At 44.9% G+C, this 25,457-nt stretch overlaps 2 protein-coding genes across 3 annotated transcripts in view; both read right to left on the bottom strand.

Annotated features, from left to right (window-relative positions):
- Nucleotides 1–4,783, bottom strand: part of si:dkey-37g12.1 (atrial natriuretic peptide receptor 1) — a 33,477-nt gene extending 28,694 nt beyond the window's left edge. For both annotated transcript variants that reach the window (XM_021619122.2, XM_021619121.2), the window contains exons 1-10: nucleotides 4,426–4,783; nucleotides 3,805–3,995; nucleotides 3,467–3,588; nucleotides 3,243–3,332; nucleotides 2,966–3,111; nucleotides 2,697–2,827; nucleotides 2,416–2,562; nucleotides 2,140–2,294; nucleotides 1,503–1,638; nucleotides 844–941 (exon numbers count right to left, since the gene is read on the bottom strand). In XM_021619122.2, the coding sequence (XP_021474797.1) occupies nucleotides 844–941; nucleotides 1,503–1,638; nucleotides 2,140–2,294; nucleotides 2,416–2,562; nucleotides 2,697–2,827; nucleotides 2,966–3,111; nucleotides 3,243–3,332; nucleotides 3,467–3,588; nucleotides 3,805–3,991 (1,212 nt within the window). In that variant the 5' untranslated portion in view covers nucleotides 3,992–3,995; nucleotides 4,426–4,783. The remainder of the gene's footprint in view (nucleotides 1–843; nucleotides 942–1,502; nucleotides 1,639–2,139; nucleotides 2,295–2,415; nucleotides 2,563–2,696; nucleotides 2,828–2,965; nucleotides 3,112–3,242; nucleotides 3,333–3,466; nucleotides 3,589–3,804; nucleotides 3,996–4,425) is intronic.
- A 5,210-nt stretch (nucleotides 4,784–9,993) lies between these two features.
- LOC110534332 (spermine oxidase) overlaps nucleotides 9,994–25,457 on the bottom strand; it is a 28,985-nt gene continuing 13,521 nt past the window's right edge. The window contains exons 4-7 of the mRNA XM_021619123.2: nucleotides 17,198–17,371; nucleotides 14,504–15,254; nucleotides 11,900–12,060; nucleotides 9,994–10,553 (exon numbers count right to left, since the gene is read on the bottom strand). Coding sequence (XP_021474798.1) covers nucleotides 10,404–10,553; nucleotides 11,900–12,060; nucleotides 14,504–15,254; nucleotides 17,198–17,371 — 1,236 coding nt within the window. The 3' untranslated portion in view covers nucleotides 9,994–10,403. The remainder of the gene's footprint in view (nucleotides 10,554–11,899; nucleotides 12,061–14,503; nucleotides 15,255–17,197; nucleotides 17,372–25,457) is intronic.

Below are 25,457 nucleotides of genomic sequence, written 5' to 3' on the forward strand. Positions count from 1 at the left end.
CAAAATAACATTTGGTTTTGTTTTGAAACCAGCAGCGAGGGGCCAACAGAGAAGAATGTTGCAACAAAATACATTTATAATAAATAACTGTAATTTTAAATAACTTTAAGGTCCAATATTCAAAGCCATTTCAAGGTGATAATTAAGAGACTGCACTCTCCAGAGCTTTTAGTAGTGGCCCTGATGACCAAGCTGGTCCTAAGTAGGTACTCGATAGAAGAGTGGAGGAGTGTGTGTGTGTGTGTGTGTTGCACTCTGTGTTCCACTGGTTGGGTGTTCAGGATCAGAAATACACTGAAATCAGACAACTGAAATGTGGGCCGAAGAGAAAGATTCAGGTTGAAAAGTAAAACGACAATGAATTCAGTGGCAAAGAATTAAATCAGCACTGTAATTGTTCAGAAGAGTGTCAACATGGGTGTTAAAGTTTTTGACAGGCTGTGATAAAAGTGGCTTCAGATGTGAACACTGTAGACGTTAGCAGAAAATAAGGGGAAAACAGAGGGTTGGAAAGGAGGGAGGGAGAGAGAGAGAGAGAGAGAGAGCAACAACAACAACAAAAAAAAGAGAGAGAGAGAGAGTGCAAGAGAGAGAGGTTTTATATATTTTTTTCAATACGGAAATAGGCAGACAGAGAGTGGTATGGCAAGATAAAGATGGAGAAATAGAGAGTGACAGAGAGACCGAGAGACAGAGAGTGCGATGTAGGACATAGAAGGACTGAAAGATAGAGAGTGACAAAGTGATAGAAATAGACAGAAAGGAAGTGTTGGAGTGATAGAAAGAAAACAGAGCGAGTGACAGAGATAAAGAGAAAGTGTGATTAGGGTGTTAGCGTCTGACTTTGAACTCCCTGTCGTTCTCTCCGCCCTGGATGTGCTTCATCATATAGGCAGACTCCCTGTCTCCATTGGCGTCCATGGTAACGTCACCCTGGATACCTAATGACAGAAAACAAACATAAAAACAAAGTCCAGAAAACAAACATATGGGCAATCCACACCTCACGTGTCATTATGTTTGAAACACCGTCATATACAGGTAACTGCCAAAATCAAGGAAACACCAACATAGTGTCTTAATAAGGCATTGGGCCAAATGAATGGGCTGCTGTTTATTTTTATACAAGACCCAAAGCATGATAGGATGTAAACTGCTTAATTAACTCCTGTGTTGAAGCACCTGCTTTCAATATACTTTGTATTCCTCATTTACTCGTTGTTTTTGCAGTTACCTGTACATCTCTCTGTGAGGCAATGAAGCTGCCTTCTTGGCCAGGTCTCCCTTGAAAAATAGGAATTTTGACCTCAATGGGTCTGCTGTGCAAAACATAAAAAATCAAATGAAATAATTGTATTATATAAATGAAATATAATCACTCTTGTAAATAACTGTAAATAACATCTGTAAATAATATCAATGGACCTTTAACTGCAACCATTAAGGTTATACCTACCTACCTGATAACGTACAGGTGAAATTAATCATCCAAAAGGGCTGACCTGTGATGGTTCGGTTCCACATCTTGCGGGTTATGGTGAAGCCGTCGTATGGGTCCCCGCGTTCCGCCAGGGTTTCATTCAGAGCCTGAGCATACAGCCATACAGAGTCATGGGCTATGGCTGCCAGCACCGACACCTGCCATTGGACAAACAGTCAGAAATAGATAATTACATATCCTGTATATACACTCTTAGAAAAAAGGGTTCCAAAGATTCTTCAGCTGTCCCAATAGGAGAAACCCATGTTGGTTCCAGGTAGAAACCTTTCAGGTTCCAGGTAGAACGCTCTGTAGAAAGGGTTCTACATGGAACCCAAAATAATTCTAACTGGAACCAAAAGGGTTCTACCTGGAACGAAAAAAAGGTTATTCAAAGGGAAAGGTTCTAGGTTATTCAAACTCTTTTAAGTTCTAGATTGCCCCTTTTTTCTAAGAGTGTACAGTATATGTACAGTTAAACATAGTAGCTAAGTACCAGACCCAGGTTCAAAATAATATTTGGAAATTGGTCAAGCTCAATTGAGCTTGCCTGGCGCAATGGAACCAATGAAATAGTCCCAAAAGCACAAAGCCCATCCCATCTGGCACTCCAGACAGGGTCAAGCGACAGGTGTGTGTGTGTGTGTTTCATAGCACACCTTTTCGTTGGGTGAGTAGGCATAGCCAAAGTCCTCTCTGGATCTGCGGATGACGTCATTGGAGAAGTTCCAGTACCTCTGGTCGTTGGGTTTGTACAGAGAGAGTAGAAACAGAGCCTGGTAGGCCTGCTTAGCCACTGAGTCATCCACATCTCCTGCAGCACATCAACACCATTCATTGATTCGTCCTGAGGTTATATAATCCCAATAGCATTCCCAAAAGTCCCCATATAGTATTGTATTGTATCGTAGGGTGCCAATTGGGACACACCCTACCTCTTTTCCAGTCAAAGTTGCCAAACATCTCCTCCAGCCTGTAGGGCTCGAAGCAGAAGAAGACGTAGTCCCCTGTGGTGAGGCCTCTCCTGTGGGCCTCGACCAGGAAGTCCCTGACCACCTCCCCACGCGCTGAGATCACTATGACTACAGGGCAAGACACAAACACCAAACATAGGCTACATTAAAATAGCCCTATTAGCATACCAGTTAGCACGCATGGCCAATTACTTCAATGTAAATAGTATGCTGGTGTGGACATTGGAACACAGAAAACTTACTGCGAGACACCTCGGCAACCTCCTGGAGCATACGTGCTTGTGTGAGGGCTGTGTGAGTGGTGTCTTGCCCGAGAGGTGTTTGAAATGCCAGGTATTTAGCCACAGTGATGTTACTGACTTCAGCTTGGTACCTTATAGAAATATAAATGGTAGGTCATTTCATCAGGTTCCTCCCTATGTAGAGAAGTACATCACATTCCAGTGTCTTTTTGAAGTGTATTTATTGTATTGTATCCGAATGTATTGTATCGTGCTGCGTCGTATCGTACCGGATTCCCTCAGCAGGGACGATCCAGGCAGGTCTGTGGTCGTAGATAATGCTTATACGTCTCCAGCCAAACTTCTCACAGATCTTCACAAAGAACGAGCCCATCTTGGTGAAGGGGCCAAACACTCTGGTAAGAGTGGGGTAAGCCTGTCACCGCCACAGAACATGGCATGTGATAATGCTGCAACTGTGATTCAGATTCTACTCCAGATTCTGAGGGACGTAAGTTAGCTACAGATAGTTACTGGCATATGAGTTATATTAAAGTGATATTGGACCTTTTTGATGAGAAACTGCTGGTCTGCGCAGGTGGGACTGACCACGGGAATGTTCCAGAAAGCTGCCAGCTTGGCAGTGATCGCACACACCTAAAGAGGGTGTTCTATCATCATTGGATTGTAAATGCAGATAATTTGATTTGATTTGAAATGCAGATAATGTAGTTAGTGCAATGTAATGTGTGATTTGTTAATTCGCGCCGGTGAAAGTGGGGGGGCCTTACGTCGGAGCAGGCGGGGCCAATGAAAGCGCTGTAGTTCCGTCTGTGCAGTAGCTCCACTATCTTCCCCGGGCCGTTCACGTCGCTACACTCATCATCCACGTACTCATGCTCCAGCCAATGACCTGAGGACATACAACACAGTAGCTTACAGTGTCTATCGAATGAGTACGACTTCTGATGTCCTCGTGGCCAGTGTTTCTCAGTGTGCTTCAGGGGACTCACAGCGGTTGCATGCAATACAATACAACTTCCTTGTCCATTTGTTATAGCAAACAACGGATCTGCGTTATGTATATTATGTATCACATATGTACTATACAATGTCTCTGAGTACTGACCTGCCAACAGATCGGGACTCCGGTTCACGGCGTCGATGGCGATGAGGGCGCCCGCCCCGATCCTGCCAACACTGAAGGGCATGGAGGTGTTGGGCAAGGAAAGCAGCAGGGTGAACGTTGACCCTGCCACCCAGGGCACCGAGGACAGGAAGACAGGTAGCACTAGAGCCCTAAGCAGGAACGCCATCACTCTGGGAGATAAAGGAATGGAAGTATGGACCCTGGTTAATAACTCACTGTGGAGGAGGCTCCATAAAATGACCAAGCCTTCAGTGAAGCCTATATGGTTTGTGTCTGGATGTGCTCTGATAATGCTTTAGCTAAGGCATATGATAGGCTCATTATACAGTAATATGTTTCCCAAACTCACTTTGTTTTACTCAGAATCCTAAATGTGTAAGATTTGGAAAAACGTTAAAAGAAACGCTGTTGAATGTAGACTGTTTGAGTGTAGCGATGTAAATGGCCCGGGGTTCAACATTGTTTAGAAAAATCTCGACATGACACCTTACACAAAATAAAGTAATATTGGCCTATTCACACACACAAAAAGGCAAACATAGACAGTACAAACGTGGTTTGCAACGGTTCAATATACATTTCAATATGAAATTCACTTACCAGTCATTCAGTCAAATATTATAAAGACGTGGCATATTTCGAAATGATGTTCTCCGAGGTCCCACTACAGCAAATTACAATTTAGCACCACCTGTTGTCCATCAGTTAGCCTAGTTAGTATATCAAAGCCTCCGTTGTGATGAGCTTGCAACCGTGAAACGTATTCAAATAGATATCCCTCGCAACTGCATCAACTACTGGCCAGAGAATAGAAGCATGCTCCCTAATTGCCTATGATTCATCTTGTGGTTCTCAAATTAATCTTACAACATGTTCGCTAAACCCTGGGAAGATACAACCCACCACAAATTTGTTTAACTTAACGACTGCACAAGTAAACAGTTGACATGGACAATTATGGAAGCACTTGAGTGCTGGCCTGTTTATATTGGGAGTAATACTTCCTGTTGTCATGGAATAAATACATGGGAATTCAGTAGATATCCATTGTCAATGATAATTAGGATGGGGGAGTAATTAGTTACATGTAATCTGATTACAAAAACGACATGATTATTGGTTTGAAAAAAAAATACATTGACACTTTTCTGTTTTCTTCAGAATTGAAAAAAAGGTGCAAGTTTAAGTTTGTTCCACCTGAGTGAGTCTGACTATAAATCAGAGACCACTATGATGACACACCAAATGTGTTTAATAGATCATCTTTGTTTTCTTCTAATTCCTTTTAAGTGGAAAGCAATCCAAAAGTAACAGAATGTAATCGAATTATGTAACAGAATTTCAGGTAATCCAAAGGTTACGTAATTGATTACAATTTTGGCCAGGTAACTAGTAACTGTAATGGATTACATTTAGAAAGTTACCTACCCAACCCTGAGATTGTTAAATGTTTAATAAATTATGTTGTTCAGGTTCACTTCCTCCTTGGGGCTACTGTGTAGCAGTCCCAACTGGGATTTTAAATTGAATGTAACAGATTTCTCCAAGTGCAGTTCCAAACAATTCCCTTTTTAGGAATGGTTGTTTTCATTTGTCTCATTTTACAGGGGATTGGGGAAGTAAAATAGCCAAAAGGTTTATATAAAACAACAACCTAATTTTTTAATTGGATTAAAATTGACAAAAGTCCCCTTATCTATGAACTATGAGAAAACAGGATCGTGGGAAATGGGCTTGAAGCTCCAACCAGGCTGAAAGCCAAAGGAGGCCAATCACTACTGCAAATAGACTCAACACCACCAGTCTGTATGACAAAGAAAGACAAATGATATCTGCTCAGCCAGAAGATGGATGGTTTAAGAAAAGAGTAGCTTCCTCTTAGGAAAAACAGTTCTGTTTATATTGAGGACTGGACCCAAGTCAGTGTCGTAGCAATTATTCAGAAGTCAATGTTAAAACACGGGATAGCACTTTCTGACTTTGTGCACGTAATTCATGGTGGCGATGTTCCAGTGAGAAACGGGGGATTAATAAACGTCAAAATATTGAATTGTCACATTGAGCAGGTAAGATTAAAGTATAAGGGTCAGAGTCCCTGTCCCGGATTAAACCTACTCCTGGACCAAAAAGCACTGAGCACACAATCTGGGTCAGTTTAACCCCTGCGGGGTTCTACTTTAATCTTGTCCATAAGAATAATGATCACACAATAAGGCCCTCTGGGAAGTTTCCCCTTCTATCCCACACACACTTGAGTTTTTTCCCATCCAAAAGTTTCATCTATCACCACAGTAGGTTCGGTTCGACTCTAACCTTCCATCCCCTTTCAGTCTCACCTTTGACCTCCGACTCATTAATGACCATCTCAACCCCTAACCCCTGGCACTAGTTGGTCATTAGTCAGATATCGGTCAGCCATTTACTCTCCGTTACTGTTGATATTGCATTTGTGCCTGTGACTGCGTGAGTGAGGGCAGGGCGAAAGCGAGAGAGAAAGCGTGAGCGAGAGTCATGTGTCAGCAGGCCTGCCATAGAGAGGTGTTGATGAGGTTCTAGGTGACCTTCCATTACTATCAGGTCATGGACTGTTGCTTTGCTGCAGTGATTTATTGTCAACAAGACGATGACACGCATTAGTGCTGGTTGCTGCTGAGCTAAATGGTGGAGATGGATTTTTTTTTTTTTTTTACCAATGTCATAGCATAGCATGACATAACATGTCCTAACTTGTTCGGTTCATATTCGGCATTCCAGGGGGAACCTGGTTCCTGGATTGTAATCGTTTTGACATGGAAAATGTGAATTTTTACATCGAATTCAAGGATTTTACATTTGGGGGTCCCTTTCCATTTCTACCACTGGTCATAGTCTAGGTTGGTGATTAACTGTTACATGGAGTATATCAAGTAACTAGAGACAACAGATGGAAAAACTGCTGGGACCACCATACACTTAAGTCCCATATACAGTACATCCTATTATCCTGTAGATGGCAGTCATGTCCTTTGTAAACTCTAGACAAATATAATCAAACACTGGGCCTGTATTCATAAAGTGTCTCACAGTAGGAGTGCTGATCTAGGATCAGGTCGGTCTGTCTGTGTAATATTGTTTGTGATCTTAAAGGCAAAACTGATCCTAAATCAGCAGCCCTATCCTCGTCACCAAGCTTAGGACTCTGGGTCTAAACATCTCCCTATCACGCCCTGACCTTAGTTATCTTTGTTTTCTTTATTATTTTGGTTAGGTCAGGGTGTGACTAGGGTGGGTATGTTAGTTTTTGTATTGTCTAGGGGTTTTTGAATATCTAGTGGTTTTTGTAAGTCTATGTATTTGTATGTTTATGGTGGCCTGAATTGGTTCCCAATCAGAGGCAGCTGTTTATTCTTGTCTCTGATTGGGGACCATATTTAGGTAGCCATTTTGTCTAGGGTATTTGTGGGTTCGTATTCTATGTTTAGTTGCCTGTCTGCACTACGCATATTTGTGTCGCGGTTCGTTTTGTTGTTTTTGTTAGTTTGTTCAGCGTTCATTCTTTATTAAAGAAGAATGTACGCTTAACACGCTGCGCCTTGGTCTCCTCCACACAACGACCGTGACAGAAGAACCCACCATAAAAGGACCAAGCAGCATGCTAAAAAGGAGTGGACATCCTGGACCCGGGAGAAAGATGAGTGGGAGACAACCTGGGAGGAGGTAGAGAGGTGGTCGGTCGACCCAGGGAGAGTGCCAGAGCCCGCCTGGGATTCAATTGAACAGTGCGAGGAGGGATACCGGAGAATGGAGTTTGCGACACGGACACGGCTAGCATGGAGAGGCAGCCCCAATATTTTTTTTCGGGGGGGCACACGAAGAGATTGGCTGAATCAGGTTGAAGACCTGAGCCAACTCCTCGTGCTTACCGCGGGGTGCGGATTACTGGTCAGGTACCATGTTATGCAGTGGAACACATGGTGTCTCCAAAGCGCTAGTATAGCCCGGTGCGCTCCATTCCAGCTCCTCGCATTTGGCGAATGGGCATCCAGCCAGGACGCATTGTGCCAGCTCTACGTTCCAGATCTCCAATGCATCTCCACGGCCCAGTGTATCCTGTGCCTGCTCCCCGCACTCGCCCTGAGGTCCGTGTCACCAGCCCAATACCACCAGTGCCGGCACCACGCACTAGGCCTACAGTGCGCCTCCAGAGTCCAGTACGTCCTGTGCCTGCTCCTCGCACTCGCCATGAGGTGCGTGTCTCCAGTCCGGTACCATCAGTACCGGCACCACGCACCAGGTATCCAGTGCGACTCGACAGTCCAGAGCTTCCGGCGACAGTACCCAGACCGGAACCTCCAGCGACGGGCCACAGTCCGGAACCTCCAGCGACGGGCAACAGTCCGGAACCTCCAGCGACGGGCCACAGTCCGGAGCCTCCAGGGACGATCCCCAGTCCGGAGCCTCCAGGGACGATCCCCAGTCCGGAGCCTCCAGGGACGATCCCCAGTCCGGAGCCTCCAGCGACGATCCCCAGCCCGGGGCCTCCAGCGACGATCCCCAGCCCGGGGCCTCCAGCGACGATCCCCAGCCCGGGGTCTCCGGCGATGGTCCCCAGCCCGGGGTCTCCAGCGACGGTCCTTAGTCGCCTATATCTAGGGGTTTTTGTAAGTCTAGGTATTTGTATGTCTATGGTGGCCTGAATTGATTCCCAATCAGAGGCAGCTGTTAATCGTTGTCTCTGATTGGGGACCATATTTAGGTAGCCATTTTGACTAGAGTATTTGTGGGTTCTTATTCTATGTTTAGTTGCCTGTCTGCACTACTCATATTTTCGTCACGGTTTGTTTTGTTGTTTTTATTAGTTTATTCAGTGTTCCTTTCTTTATTAAAGAAGAATGTACGCTTACCACTCTGCGCCTTAGGTCTCCTCCATACAACGACCGTGACACTCCCTCTGAAACTGGAACCTGGACTTCCTGACAGGCCGACCCCAGGTGGTGAGGGTAGGCAACATCACCTCCAACACACTGATCCTTAACACAGGGGCACCACAAAGGTGTGTGCTTAGTCCCCTCATGTATTCCATGTTCACCCCACGACTGTGTGTCCACGCACGGCTCCAACACCATTATCAAGTTCGCTGACGACATAACGGTGGTAGGCCTGATCACCGGCGACGATGAGTCAGCCTACAGGGAGGAGGTCAATGACCTGGCAGTGTGGTGCCGGAGCAACCTCTCCCTCAACGTCAGCAAGGCCAAGGGGCTGATCGTGGACTACAGGAAACAGGGTACAGCACCCTCCCATCCACATCGACGGGGCGGCAGTGGAGCAGGTAGCCAGCTTCAAGTCCAAATCACTTAAAGGAGCCGAGCTGCCTGCCATCCAGAACCTCTATATCAGGCGGTGTGAAAAGAAGGCCCAGAAAATCATCAAAGACCACAACCACCCAAGCCATAGACTATTTTCTCTGTTGCATAGCAAGAGGTACCGGTGCACCAAGTCTGACACCGACAGGCTCTTGAACAGCTTCTATCCCAAACAATACGACTGATAAATAGCTACACAGACCTTTTATTTCAGTATATAGTCTCTATGCACACTCACAGGGCCCTACACACTCACACACACTGTCACCCCAACACACACACACAAACACTCACGCCATCATTTGCTCACTCACACATAATATGCACATACATTTATACTGACTCTACACACCCGCTCACATGTAAGCTGCTGCTACTCTGGTTGATCTAATATCCTGTTGACTAGTCACCTTACCCCTATACGTATATACCTCCATCACTCCAGTATCCCTGCACATGTAAATAAGCTATTGGAACTGAAGCAGTTTCGTTGCATTGCATCCCTCAGATCTAGTTCTGCTAACTGAGCCAATATTGCTTTGCAACGGCAAACACCTGATGTAGCACGCACAACAACACGTCGTTTCATTTCACACACAAGGAAAGAACAAACACACATAATAACACATCTGAGAGGCGTGAAGACTTGACTGAGGCTCCACTGCCATCTGCTACCTTGGCACAGTTACACAGTGGGCTTCAGTGTCTTCGCCTATGATTGGTCGAGTTAAGGAACACAGTGTCAGCGTCTGCCAATGTCTGTCCTCGGCAGGAACCGTCTGGGACACATTCAAATGGCATTACAATGAAACACGACCGTTTCTCACATTAATATACAAGTTTATTCATTCTTGCCATCATTTTTTTGTTTGTTTTCAATAACATGACATTAAATAAAGAAGGCACTTACAAAAAAAACAGTTAAATTATAGACGTGTTATTATATATATATTTTTAAACAACAGATTGATGGACAAGAGATGACAGCACCCTTTGCAGCCTTTTTACAGTACATCTCATAGAAGTGGTCAAATCTACCACGCTCTCCCTCTCTATATATCTACAATACAGTAAAAACTGTATTCATCATTATCATCATTATAATCGTTAATGCCCCTACTATTGGTTTACATGCATAACTTAATCTAAAAATAAAATAAAATATAGAAATCATAAAACACAAGTTGTTTATAATTTTTTTTTTTTCACTAGTCAGTGGTTCATTAGTCGTTTTTACATGTTAGGCTTTGTGGTTTCTTTGTGCAAGTCCTGGTACAGCTCTGTAAGACGAGTGGCCTCTCTCTGTCCCGACAGCAATGCACCATGAGTCGTGGAATAGTATTTCCGGTGGGTGGCTTCCCCGGCGAATAACACCTGTAGAGGCTGAGAGGGTAAGGAGGAGAGAGGTTGAAAAAATGAGAGGATAAAGAGGCATACAGAATAATACAATAGAGAAGGAGATAGGCGGATAGAGGAGAGGGCAGAGATGGAGAAGAGAGGAGGGGCGAGAGAAAAAAAAAAGACAAGACCTTAACAAACCAGTGAAAGTCATCATGACCCAACATATGTTATGCATACCCTATTACTGCCTCCGAGCCATGGGGCTACATTCCAAATGCCCCCCCCCCCCCCATACTCTACATAGGGCTCTAGTCAAAGGTAGTGCACTATGGTCCCTGGGCAAAAGTAGTGCACTATATAGGGAATAGTGAGCCATTTAGATGCAGCCATGGGGAGCTCTTTTAGGCTCTCTCTCATATCTGTCTATATGTAAGAAGGCTGCTTGTGACGATCTGTCACTCTTTTGACGGGAGGGGGATTTCTCGAAGGTCACGCTGCTCCTTTAACAGTCTTTAAGTGGCTACACACACACACACACACACACACACACACACACAGTAGCCATGCACACACACATATAGACAGAACCACACACACACACACTAAGATAAGGACACATGCGTCAGGTTTCAGGGGCTAAGGTGCTGGCCAAGACCCATGATTCATAATTGATCCAACACTGTGACCGTCACATCCCTTACTGCCTTACTAGGTGGCATAGTGATAACACAGGCACACTGACAACATGCTACGAGTTCCTTGCGTGGCTGAAAAGAAGCATCACGCCTCCAGAGACCAATGAAAGTAAATACATTCTCATTACGCTTCACACCACTTAGCCATTGGGGAAGGCCTTTCACCCTATAACCCACCGTGGTTAACACATTGCTCCTTACTTTTCACAGCACCTTAGCTAATCAGAGTCATGTTTCAGTAAGTAGAAAACATTTTGAAACTGAGTGAAACAGGGAGGTACTAACTGAACTTGTTCAATAAAAACGCTCGTTTTTCCATTCCATTGTACAGTACAATGTTTTGAAACGTCTCGCTACGGTGTGCCCTAATTAACACGACCCAGCTGATACACTACATCCAGTCTGGGTTCAAATACATGCATATTTAAGTACGTGTTATTTAAATACTTATTTTCTGTTGGACTGTTTTCAAATAATGTGGCCAAATTTGTATTTGCAAATAACTTCCTAGAAATATACACAACTATATTTCAAATAGCCCTAGGACCAAACAGACCTGGGTTAAAATGCATGGAGTATTTAAATACCTGTATACGTATTTTCAAATACAAGCCAATACTTCCCAAGTGTATTTTCAAATGCATTCCAATATCCAACTACTTCCATTTCGAAAGATCCAGAAGCGGTTCTTACCGGAGCCTTGGTGCTCTTGGTGTAAGGCAGGGGCATGGCTAGCTTCTCCACGTCACCCCCACTGGAGCCCACCCGGGTGAAGGAGTAGGAGCCCCGGATGTAAGGGTTACTGCCCCACGACGAGCGCAGGATCCGCCTCGGCTTCGGAATGTTGGGGTTCCCTGAAGGAGGGAGAGAAGGAGGAACAGTGAGGTGGATGGAGAGGATGGTCAGTCCAATATAAACCCTTTGGGGGGACACTGAAACATCTACATCCACACACACCATCACACTCTCTCTCACACACACAGGCACGGGTGCGCGCACACACGCACACACACACACAACTCTTCCGCAGGTGGAAATAAGCCATTGAAAGTTTCCTAAGGTAATGGCGATGCATGGTGAGTGATCCTCTACCCATCTAACATAGGTGATCCTCCAACACATCCAATCCAATCTCCTGTATCAGTACTAATCAGCTACGGTCCCTCTTAGAGGCCATAGACACTCTAGTCCATCTGCAATGAATCTGCTTCGTAGGGGAGTAAACCGAAGTGACCTACATCAGGGGAGTGTGTCAGTGTGTGGGTTAATGAGTCTCCGTGAGGGGGGTACTCCCTATGGAAGTAAACAGTGTGAGGGCAGGCAGCGAGTATCGCTCAGAGCAGAAGACAGGGTTTATGGTTTATTGTGTCCGTTGGCTTGGCTGTATAGGGAGGAGTAACTGTGTAGCCCTAGTGAGGCGTGCGTGTGTGTGTCCAGGAAAGCCTCTGACGTCATCATTAAGTGATGGTAACCGGGTCGGTGACATATGCTAAGCCTAGACTGGACTCTCCAATGATCTGTTTGTCAGCTAACTGGCTTGACCAGAGGATAACTTAGTCCTCGAAGGAGGACAACAGTCACTTACTGTCAGCCACAACACTGAGCTTTGTCCACCCGTGAGATGGGATGCATCCCAAATGGCAACCTATCAAATTCGCTAGCTAGCTAACCGACAACTGTAACGATGTATTTAAGAGACAACAAGTGCTCATTGTGAAAACGCTTTTATGTTTTCAATAAACATTGGAGACAAAATATAGATTACATGTTGTCAACAATCAAAGCCAACCCCGTCTGTTTTGCTTCATAGTAGGGCACACGTCGGTGTTGCTGCTAAACAACCAACCCCGTCTATAGCGTATTGGTGACCCTGTCAAAAGTCTTTAATGTTCATTCCACACACACCTTTATCTGAACTATTTAAACCAGGACAGCGTTCTTATATCCCTTAACCTATTTTCTCTGTCAATATGAAAAATACTGAAGCTGTGCAGAGCCACAAGGCTAATCTCGATCAATAGTAATTATTTGCTTCACGGTGTAGGGCAGCCCAAAGACAACTGTGTGTGTCTTGTCTACACTATCATTTACAGTGTTTTCCAGGGAGCGGGAACCTTAATATGTCCTTAACGTAAGAGAGAAATTTTTCCCGTCTCATGTCGAATCGAACAATTGATTTTCTGTCAGGTTCTCTCTTAAAAAAGACCCATGAGTCTCAACCACAGTTGCCGCCATTTTCAATTTGCTGTGTTTCTTTTCGTCACCATTACTCTTAATAGGGAGGGGCCTGTTCATGGGTGAAAGACAACTTGACACAGTCGAGCAGCTATGGCAGAGACTCACTCATCTCTTCTGTGAGAATATTGCATGTATGTCTGGGATGCAGACCCACAGGCAACTCCTTTAACAACTTTGTGGGATCAGCATTTCTTCATCCAATCCTTACTCCACCTATTAAGATCACAGTGACTAAAACTGACCCTGGGCCAGTTGTTATGGGATGCACATGTATTCAACACCATCACTCTGCCAGACGTCTATGTGACTCATTCAGCATCAGCCCCCCCAAACCCCCTTCTGGGAAAGGCCATATACCTCAAGGCTTGGAATGATGACATCACATGATGATCTCATTTCCTGTATTTAATGTATACCTAGAGGCGCACTAGGGCTGAATAAGTGGAATGACTCTTCAATGGGTCACCGTGACTCACTGGGAGCACAGTATTGTTGCACTCATTCAGCCCTCAAGGTTACAGTGTGCTCGTAACAGTGTGTGTGCGTGTGTGTGTGTGTGTGTGTGTGTGTGTGTGTGTGTGTAAAAGTATTCCTTCCCAATACTGATGAGTTGAAGCACAGAGCATGATTCATACTCAGTGAGGGAATGCTGATGATGGCCTATCTCAGTGAGTTATTTAGGTCAGTGGTCCTCACTCCATCAAGAACACATGATTTGATTCATAAAAATACAAATAAAATGTTACCTTTATTTAACTAGGCAAGTCAGTTTAAGAACAAATTCATTTTTTCAATGACGGCCTAGGAACAGTGGGTTAACTGCCTTGTTCAGGGGCAGAATGACAGATTGGTACCTTGTCAGCTCGGGGAGACCTTGAGTAGCTGAAATCTAGTTAGTGCTAGACTTGTATAAAAGCTGGCTCGATTCAGAAAACTCCCATTGTTACTGTATATCACTCACTCACACACAGACACACAGAGTCAACGGACGAATGTCAATGTCACAATGACAAACACACAGACATGCACACTGACAAACACACAGACATGCACACTGACCTGTGAAGCGTCTCAGCAGCTTGGTGCAGGTCTCGGCCACTGTCTCGTCGTCGCAGCGCTCCATGAGCAGTGCCTCCTGGCCACAGATCCAGCCGCTCAGCATGTGGCCGTAGCGCTCGGGCGGGTACAGCACGTCAAATGAGCAGATCTTACGGTACCACAGCTCCTCGGGGTAGACCGGCTGCTCCAGCTGCGCCTCGTCCTCCCACACAAACTGGATGCTGTTGCACTCGGGGCTCCAAAAGGGATCGGAGAACTCCAGGAAAATCTTGTCAGTGGTGCTGATGCCGAGCTTCTCGATGGCGAGGACTTTGTCCTCGGGCAGCGAGGGTGAGAAGAGCGCCTCATGGCGGTTCTTGAGGACGCCGAGCGAGGCGGTTACGATCACGTGGTCGGCGGGGAGCGACTCGAGGTCCTCGCACTCTACGCTGATGGGGTACGCGTGGCCCGGATTGGGGTTGGGCTCACCATGGCAACGTTGGTCGTCGTTATGGTCGCCGTCGTCGTGCCGATTGTTGTTGTCGCCGTGAGCGATCTCCTCCTGTTGCTGGGCGGAGTAGTTCCAGTGGACGCGGCGGACGGGTTTCCCCAGGCGCATCATGCGGGACGGAAGGTCCTGCGCCAAGAGGTCCACGATCTTCATGAAGCCTCCCGGGATGACGTGGTGGGCCCCTGGGATCTCCGTCCACTCGCCGAACTCACTCAGCGAGACCTCGTCCATGCTGGGGGACGAGCTCTCACAACTCTCCACCTGAAGGACAACACACATACAAACAAACAAAGTTAGTTTGACTCAGATCAAATTGAGCTCCTTTATTAGCTGCTCTCACAACTCTCCACCTCTTTCCAATCAATCAATCAATCAATCAATCCATCAATAAATCAATCAATCAGTCAAATGTATTGAAGCTCTTTTTAATAACCCAGCCTAGAAGCCCAGAGAGCAAGTAGCAGAACAGTGGTTGGAAGAAACCTAAAGAGGAACCAGACGATGGCTGCATCAGATAGAAACACAGACAAACAAGTCTGTTCAATTCTGGTCAAATGTATCTATTTTGTTTCAAGTAGATTTTTTTTCTGTTACTCTTTGAATGGCTAAAACTCCTTATTGAATTGAGGCCAAATTAACCTCCTCTACCAAAGCGCTACTTAATCCTAGTTGAATTGCCTATTTATTGGCCATGACATCTTATTAAACTTTCTTTGGGTTATCATTTTTTAGCTCAAGTCTACGAACCCAATAGTTTGTTTACCTAACTAGAGCCTCAACAACAGAGCCTAATGTTTCCCCTGAGGAAAACTCTTAAATCATGGCCTTGGCTGCCACTAATGGAAACTTTGGACATAAGTGGCACATTATCCCCTACATAGTGCATAGGGTTTTGGTCAATGGTAGTGCACTACATTGGTAATAAGGTGCCATTTGGGATGTAGCCCTAATAATTGAGTGCCGGTGGACCAGGAAACGAACTGAATAAATACACAAACACAATAAGGCTTGCAATAGCTATATTTCCTGAGGTAAATTGTTGTTGTCTTTCCTGGATGCCCTGGCTCTACGCGTAATAAAGGGCTTCCGTTTTGTTGTCCGCTGTGTTTCTATTTCATTAGCAAACTGACCTTTAAGTGATCAACACGGATTTGAATCCAATGAGTTATTGGGTATAATTACAAGGAGCAAGGATGGAGCAATAACATTACCAAGCTAAATGAAGCTATTGCTAACATAAACAAGATAATGTAGCTAAAGCTAACATTAGCCAGAGTTTCTGGGAAAGGGGGATACCTACAGTTGTACAACTGAATGCATTCAACTGAAATGTGTCTTCCGCATTTAAGCTGCAATAATCGACATCCACGTCTTCAGCGACCGGGGGTTAACTCTCGCCATTTGCACACACTGTATATAGACTTCCTTTTTTTTCTCCATTGTGTTATTGACTGTACGCTTGTTTATTCTATGTGCAACTCTGTGTTGTTGTTGTGTCGCACTGCTTTGCTTTATCTTGGCCAGGTCGCAGTTGTAAATGAGCTTACCTGATTAAATAATAATAAATACATAAAAATATATATTTTAAAAAACTGCCTTGTTCAGAGGCAGAACGACAGATTTGTACCTTGTCAGCTCGGGGATTCGATCCAGCAACCTTTCGGTTACTGGCCCAAAGCTGTAACCACTAGGCTACCTGCCGCACCTATTTACGCTTGATTTCCTGACCTGCTTGTTCAGTTGAGTCATAAAGCATGCTCACACTCTTGTATTGTGTGAGACTTGCGTGAGAGTGCAAGTCTAAACCTAGCAGGAGCATCACATGCGCTACTTCAGTCAATTATCTGCGTATAAAGAACTGGCTTGAACCAGAACTGTGCGAGAGGCCATAAGAGGTGCACCAATTCTCTCCAGAGATGAGTGATTCAGAATACAGCACTGTTGATTTAATATGGAAAAATAGAAAGAAATGCCCTCCGTAACGACTTTTAAAACGGGTTTTCTTGGAACACATAGAGCAATCTTACATACCTAGAAGGGAACGTTATTGGATTTGCATAATGTTTGCGTAGTTAATGCATTCCAATCATTAACTAGAGCTCTAGCATCTTTTATAGTCTCTCAGGAGGACCCCCTCCCCCTTACACATTCACACACACACCCCTATCCCACACACACACACACACACACACACACACACACACCTTGAGGTACTGCTGGAGCATGGACAGCTTGAGTCTCTTGGTGCTCTCCGAGTCGTCGGGGTCCAGCGTGATCTTCTTGCGCACCACGTCCCTCGTGAACACCCCAACGCTGTTCTGGCTTTCAGCACACACAGGCTTCCCATTCTGGAAAAACTCCTGAGTCAGCTCGTATACCTGGGGAGGAGAGAAGAGGGGTAGAGCGGATGGCAAGAGGGGAGAGAAATGTGAGTTTGACGGCCATGGTATAAGAAGTAATGAATGTGCAGAGGGCCTGCATCCCAAATGGCACCTTTTTCCCTTTATAGTGCACTACTTTTGACCATGGCAATTAGGGCACTGGTCAAAAGTAGTGCACTATATAAGGGAATAGGGTGCCATTTGGGAAGTACACAGGGTTTGTCTGGGTACCAGTCTGTTTTCATTCTGGTTCTACACTGGACAACCCAGAGATTCATTGGTATAGACAGGCAGTATTTCGCTACTACCTTATCCAACAGCCAAGCAATCCAAAATAGCATAGAGTGTTCCTGCTACTGTGGCTATAACAGAGTCTGAACATTCATAATCTACTGGGGTGCTTCTAAAACTTTAAAGGGGCCATCTGTAAGGTGATCGCTTTGTTGTTGTTTGAATGCCAAATGTGCCCTTTAAAGGGTGCAGCCAGGTGAGAATGTATGACATCCTTTAACACCGTGGCATGGCTGCATGGGAGGGTGGAACTTAGTACATTATTCAACAACGGATTGTTTTACATTTTTCCACACTTTCTTCCGAGGCCTGTGACTTCTATATACAAACATGCATGACAGAACTTCTTCTATCCAAAGCACACACCTCTTTTAGAAGGAACTGCCCACTCATTGGACAAAATGGGGAGCATCATTGTGTAGGAGGTCACACAGTATTATTTCCATTGGTATTTACATGGAATTTACGAGGAAACTATGTTGTTTTAATTCATACTTTCTGGTACTTAGTTACAACAATTTAACACAACTGGTAATGAATGACCTGGTACCAAATGGTGCCTGTTTTAAAAACAAACAAGTAATTCATAGATTATTACTGCGCACCATTTCACATGCCATTTCTCAGGAAATACCTGGGATGACGCCAAATGGCACCCTATTCCATATTTAGTGCACTACGTTTGACCCATAGGCCTCTGGTCAGAAGCACTACAATATGGTTCCATTTGGGATACAACCATTTCTGTGCCATCAAAAACGGTGCAACCGTGAAGGTGTCTTATCTAATGAAGTGAAACGGTGAGCTGAACAAAGAGGGTGGAGGGAACTGGAGCTGAGCCGTCAGTCACGAGACTGGTGATCGCCCGGGGAGGCCATTCCAAGGGAGTGCCAGGTTACAACAGGTAAACACCACTGGCACTGGGAAATAGGAGCTATGGTAGGCTACCGTAAAGTAGCCGAAAGGAGCCTATTCAGTAGCCTGGGGGTTTTCTGCCCATGTATGAGGGTGATGGGGGTAGGCTACATCAGCACAAAAGCAATAATGGCATTGTAATGAATATAAGTGTCGATATGACAGTAGTAATAAAATGCTATTATTGTCAGGTCTTGCTTACATGGTGTGCGTCTTAACGCAATGGCATCAGTTGGAGCATGTGCATGTCACATAAAGAAGGAAAGCTGGTGAGTGCATTACTGATGTTGTTTTAATGCTCGAGGGTGTGCTCTCTCAGTGATGACATTTTGTGACGATAATCGTCCCCGTAGCATTGTCACCGGCTTGTTTTATCCGAACGGTGCCGTCCCTTCCTCTCTCCTGTCTCACCGTTTCATTCGGTGGTGGCTCGGGCACCTGCTGGGTGCACATAGTTCTAGCTTTTTGTGCTTTAGGCTTCGGAGGTGTACAGTACGTTCAGGCTGAGGCTCGGAGTCAGAAGACGAATCATGTGAGATGTCGTTTTCATTCTGAGTTTGTAGCAACGCTAATGCAACATGTGCATCCGCTCGTCTTGATCTTCTTGGCATTGTAAATTACGCATGCTCTCACCATGTACTCAAAGTAGACCGATAAGGCTGCTTGGATTCGTTTGCTTCCCCTCGCTCATCAACTCACCCATTCTCCCGCATCATATTTCCATAATTTATTTAATTTGTTGTTATATGTATATATGTTATATGGAAATTAGTTTTGGTATACTTTAGTTTCGAGGCAATTTACGGGGTGATTATCAACTGGGCACCGCACCTTCAACTGTTGGGAGGAGTGGCCCAGGCCCTACTGTCGGGAGAAGGAGGGGCAAAGGAGAAGAACATAACGGAAAAAGGGTGCGTGCATATGTATTCACCCCCTATACTATGAAGCTCCTAAATAAGATCTGGTGCTGTCACGCCCTGACCTTAGAGAGCCCTTTTATTCTCTATTTTGGTTAGGTCAGGGTGTGACTAGGGTGGGCAAACTATGTTTTCTATTACTTTGTTGGCTGGGTATGGTTCCCAATCAGAGGCAGCTGTCTATCGTTGTCTCTGATTGGGGATCATACTTAGGCAGCTTTTACCCACTTGTAGTTTGTGGGATCTTGTTTTGGTACTGTGCTGTTTAGCCCTACTAAACTTTACGTTTCGTTTGTATTTGTTGTTTTTTTCGGTGTTCATTGACTAAAGTAAGATGTACGCCTACCACGCTGCATCTTTGTCCGATCCTTCCATCAACAAGCGTAACAGGTGCAACCAATTACCTTCATCACATAATAAGTTAAATAAAGTCCACCTGTGTGCAATCTAAGTTTCACATGATCTCAGTATACAGTGGGGCAAAAAAGTATTTAGTCAGCCACCAATTGTGCAAGTTCTCCCATTTAAAAAGATGAGAGAGGCCTGGCATTTTCATCATAGGTACACTTCAACTATGACAGACAAAATGAGAAAAAAAATCCTGAAAATTGTAGGATTTTTAATGAATTTATTTGCAAATTATGGTGGAAAATAAGTATTTGGTCAATAACAAAAGTTTATCTCAATACTTTGTTATATACCATTTGTTGGCAATGACAGAGGTCAAACGTTTTCTGTAAGTCTTCACAAGGTTCACACACTGTTGCTGGTATTTTGGCCCATTCCTCAGTCCTCAGCTGTCCAATCCCTATACCTTTCGCAGAATATCAGTCTGTCCCTGATGTTGTTCCTGGAGAGAAGTGGCTACTTTGCGGCCCAACTTGACACCAGGCCATCCTCCAAAAGTCTTTGCCTCACTGTGTGTGCAGATGCACTCACACCTAACTGCTGCCATTCCTGAGCAAGCTCTGTACTGGTGGTGCCCCGATCCCACAGCTGAATCAACTTTAGGAGACGGTCCTGGCGCTTGCTGGACTTTCTTGGGCGCCCTGAAGCCTACTTCACAACAATTGAACCACTCTCCTTGAAGTTCTTGATGATCCGATAAATGGTTGATTTAGGTCCAATCTTCCTGGCAGCAATATCCTTGCCTGTGCAAAGCAATGACGATGGCACGTGTTTCCTTGCAGGTAACTAAGGAAGAACAATGATTCCAAGCACCACCCTCCTTTTGAAGCTTCCAGTCTGTTATTCGAACTCAATCAGCATGATAGAGTGATCTCCAGCCTTGTCCTCGTCAACACTCACACCTGTGTTAACGAGAGAATCACTGAGATGATGTCAGCTGGTCCTTTTGTGGCAGGGCTGAAATGCAGTGTAATTATTTTGGGGGGATTCAGTTCATTTGCATGGCAAAGAGGGACTTTGCAATTAATTGCAATTCATCTCATAACTCTTCACAACAATATAGAGTATATGCAAATTGCCATCATACAAACTGAGGCAGCAGACTTTGTGAAAATTTATATTTGTGTCATTCTCAAAACTTTTGGCCATGACTGTACACACCTGTTCTGAAAGGACCCAGAGTCTGCAACACAATTAAGCAATGGGCACCACCAAGCAAGTGGCACCATGAAGACCCAGGAGCTCTCCAAACAGGGCAGGGACAAAGTTGTGGAAAAGTACAGATCAGGGTTGGGTTATAAAAACTATCAGAAACTTTGAACATCAAGGAGCACCATTAAATCCATTATAAAAAAATTGAAAGAATATGGCACCACAACAAACCTGCCAAGTGAGGGCCACCCACCAAAACTCACGGATCAGGCAAGGAGGGCATTAATCAGAGAGGCAACGACAACCCTGAAGGAGCTGCAAAGCTCCACAGCGGAGATTGGAGTATCTGTCCATAGGAACACTTTAAGCCGTACACTCCACAGAGCATGGTTTACGGAAGAGTGGCAAGAAAAAAAGCCATTGCTTATAGAACAAAATAAGCAAACACGTTTGGAGTTCGCCCAAAAGGGATGTGGGAGACTCCCCAAACATATGGAAGAAGATACTCTGGTCAGATGAGACTAAAATTGAGCTTTTTGGCCATCAAGGAAAATGCTATGTCTGGTGCAAACCCAACACGTCTCATCACCCCGAGAACACCATCCCACAGTGAAGCATAGTGGTGGCAGCATCATACTGTGGGGATGTTTTTCATTGGCAGGGACTGGGAAACTGGTCAGAATTGAAGGAACGATGGATGGCGCTAAATATTTTTGAATTTTTTGTATTTTAGTATTTCTTATTATTATTTCTTGTTTGTTACACAATAAAAAATATTTTGCATCTTCAAAGTGGTAGGCATGTTGTGTAAATCAAATGATACAAACCCCCCAAAAATCTATTTTAATTCCAGGTTGTAAGGCAACAAAATAGGAAAAATGTAATGGGGTGAATACTTTCGCAAACCACTATGTTAGTGGTATTAGGATTCTAACAACGACAGTGTGTTATATAGACTTATTTAGGAAAAGTCAAGGAAGGAGGGGGGCATGACTTAAATAATGTCAGAGTAGCAGATTTTTTTTAAATTCATGAGCAGTTCAAATGACTGCTTTAGCTGTCCCAGAGTGAAGTTCACATTCTTTTTCCATGGAATCAGAATGTTTATGTTTACCATTGCTGCACTAAGTTACATTGTAACCACAAAGGTCATATGATAATGACATGGTATTCGATTGCATAACCTTATCATCTTGTCTTACCTCCCTGGTGTAACGTTTTGCATACAAAAGACCAGGTGTGTGTTCATTAGGCACCAAACGGAAGAAAACAAATCAAATCAAATTTTATTTGTCACATACACATGGTTAGCAGATGTTAATGCGAGTGTAGCGAAATGCTTGTGCTTCTAGTTCCGACAATGCAGTAATAACCAACGAGTAATCTAACTAACAATTCCAAAACTACTACCTTATACACACAAGTGTAAAGGGATAAAGAATATGTACATAAAGATATGTGAACGAGTGATGGTACAGAACGGCATAGGCAAGATGCAGTAGATGGTATCGAGTACAGTATATACATATGAGATGAGTATGTAAACAAAGTGGCATAGTTTAAAGTGGCTAGTGATACATGTATTACATAAAGATGCAGTAGATGATATAGAGTACAGTATGTACGTAGACATATGAGACGAATCATGTAGGGTATGTAAACATTATATTAAGTAGCATTGTTTAAAGTGGCTAGTGATATATTTTACATCAATTCCCATTAGTAAAGTGGCTGGAGTTGAGTCAGTGTGTTGGCAGCAGCCACTCAATGTTAGTGGTGGCTGTTTAACAGTCTGATGGCCTTGAGATAGAAGCTGTTTTTCAGTCTCTCGGCCCCAGCTTTGATGCACCTGTACTGACCTCGCCTTCTGGATGATAGCGGGGTGAACAGGCAGTGGCTCGGGTGGTTGTTGTCCTTGATGATCTTTATGGCCTTCCTGTGACATCGGGTGGTGTAGGTGTCCTGGAGGGCAGGTAGTTTGCCCCCGGTGATGCATTGTACGGACCTCACTACCCTCTGGAGAGCCTTACGGTTGTGGGCGGAGCAGTTGCCGTACCAGGCGGTGATACAGCCCGACAGGATGCTCTCGATTGTGCATCTGTAGAAGTTTGAGTGCGCTTTTGGTGACAAGCCGAATTTCTTCAGCCTCCTGAGGTTGAAGAGGCGCTGCTGCGCCTTCTTCACGATGCTGTCTGTGTGGGTGGACCAATTCAGTTTGTCTGTGATGTGTACGCCGAGGAACTTAAAACTTACTACCCTCTCCACTGCTGTTCCATCGATGTGGATAGGGGGGTGTTCCCTCTGCTGTTTCCTGAAGTCCACAATCATCTCCTTAGTTTTGTTGACGTTGAGTGTGAGGTTATTTTCCTGACACCACACTCCGAGGGCCCTCACCTCCTGTAGGCCGTCTCGTCGTTGTTGGTAATCAAGCCTACCACTGTTGTGTCGTCCGCAAACTTGATGATTGAGTTGGAGGCGTGCGTGGCCACGCAGTCGTGGGTGAACAGGGAGTACAGGAGAGGGCTCAGAACGCACCCCCTTTGGGGCCCCAGTGTTGAGGATCAGTGGGGTGGAGATGTTGTTACCTACCCTCACCACCTGGGGGTGGCCCGTCAGGAAGTCGGGTACCCAGTTGCACAGGGCGGGGTCGAGACCCAGGGTCTCGAGCTTGATGACGAGTTTGGAGGGTACTATGGTGTTAAATGCTGAGCTGTAGTCGATGAACAGCATTCTCACATAGGTATTCCTCTTGTCCAGATGGGTTAGGGCAGTGTGCAGTGTGGTTGAGATTGCATCGTCTGTGGACCTATTTGGGCGGTAAGCAAATTGGAGTGGGTCTAGGGTGTCAGGTAGGGTGGAGGTGATATGGTCCTTGACTAGTCTCTCAAAGCACTTCATGATGACGGAAGTGAGTGCTATGGGGCGGTAGTCGTTTAGCTCAGTTACCTTAGCTTTCTTGGGAACAGGAATGGTGGCCCTCTTGAAGCATGTGGGAACAGCAGACTGGGATAGGGATTGATTGAATATGTCCGTAAACACACCAGCCAGCTGGTCTGCGCATACTCTGGGGGCGCGGCTGGGGATGCCGTCTGGGCCTGCAGCCTTGCGAGGGTTAACACGTTTAAATGTTTTACTCACCTCGGCTGCAGTGAAGGAGAGTCCGCATGTTTTGGTTGCGGGCCGTGTCAGTGGCACTGTATTGTCCTCAAAGCGGGCAAAAAAGTTATTTAGTCTGCCTGGGAGCAAGGCATCCTGGTCCGTGACTGAGCTGGTTTTCTTTTTGTAATCCGTGATTGACTGTAGACCCTGCCACATACCTCTTGTGTCTGAGCCGTTGAATTGCGATTCTACTTTGTCTCTATATTGACGCTTAGCTTGTTTGATTGCCTTGCGGGGCGAATAGCTACACTGTTTGTATTTGGTCATGTTTCCGGTCACCTTGCCCTGATTAAAAGCAGTGGTTCGCGCTTTCAGTTTCACGCGAATGCTGCCATCAATCCACGGTTTCTGGTTTGGGAATGTTTTAATCGTTGCTATGGGAACGACATCTTCAACGCACGTTCTAATGAACTCGCTCACCGAATCAGCGTATTCGTCAATGTTGTTGTCTGATGCAATACGAAACATATCCCAGTCCACGTGATGGAAGCAGTCTTGGAGTGTGGAATCAGATTGGTCGGACCAGCGTTGAACAGACCTCAGCGCGGGAGCTTCTTGTTTTAGTTTCTGTTTGTAGGCAGGGAGCAACAAAATGGAGTCGTGGTCAGCTTTTCCGAAAGGAGAGCGGGAGAGGGCCTTATATGCGTTGCGGAAGTTAGAATAGCAATGATCCAAGGTTTTGCCAGCCCTGGTTGCGCAATCGATATGCTGATACAATTTAGGGAGTCTTGTTTTCAGATTAGCCTTGTTAAAATCCCCAGCTACAATGAATGCAGCCTCAGGATATGTGGATTCCAGTTTGCAAAGAGTCAAATAAAGTTTGTTCAGAGCCATCGATGTGTCTGCTTGGGGGGGAATATATACGGCTGTGATTATAATCGAAGAGAATTCCCTTGGTAGATAATGCGGTCGACATTGAAATAGGGTGGGTCAACCTGAAAACTTCATTTTAAAATTCCCTAGCAAAACTTAAAAAACATTTCCGTTGCGTGCCCTAATGAACTCGACCCAGGATGCACCACACCTTTGTTGACAATATAAAATAGCCTCCGGTTGAAATGGGATCCTCAAGAAACACATTTTCAAAGACAAATAATTGTTAAGCTATTTCTTGTCCATTGCCTCACACTCATGAAACATTAGATCTAAACAGACAGGATTTCTATGTACCTCAAATCCTGATGTGAAACAAAACCACCAAGTCAGCTTCGGAATGCTAATCCTACTGCTTAGTTAATTAT

The sequence above is a fragment of the Oncorhynchus mykiss genome, chromosome 10 (assembly GCF_013265735.2).
Source record: "Oncorhynchus mykiss isolate Arlee chromosome 10, USDA_OmykA_1.1, whole genome shotgun sequence".
Classification (NCBI taxonomy): domain Eukaryota; kingdom Metazoa; phylum Chordata; class Actinopteri; order Salmoniformes; family Salmonidae; genus Oncorhynchus; species Oncorhynchus mykiss.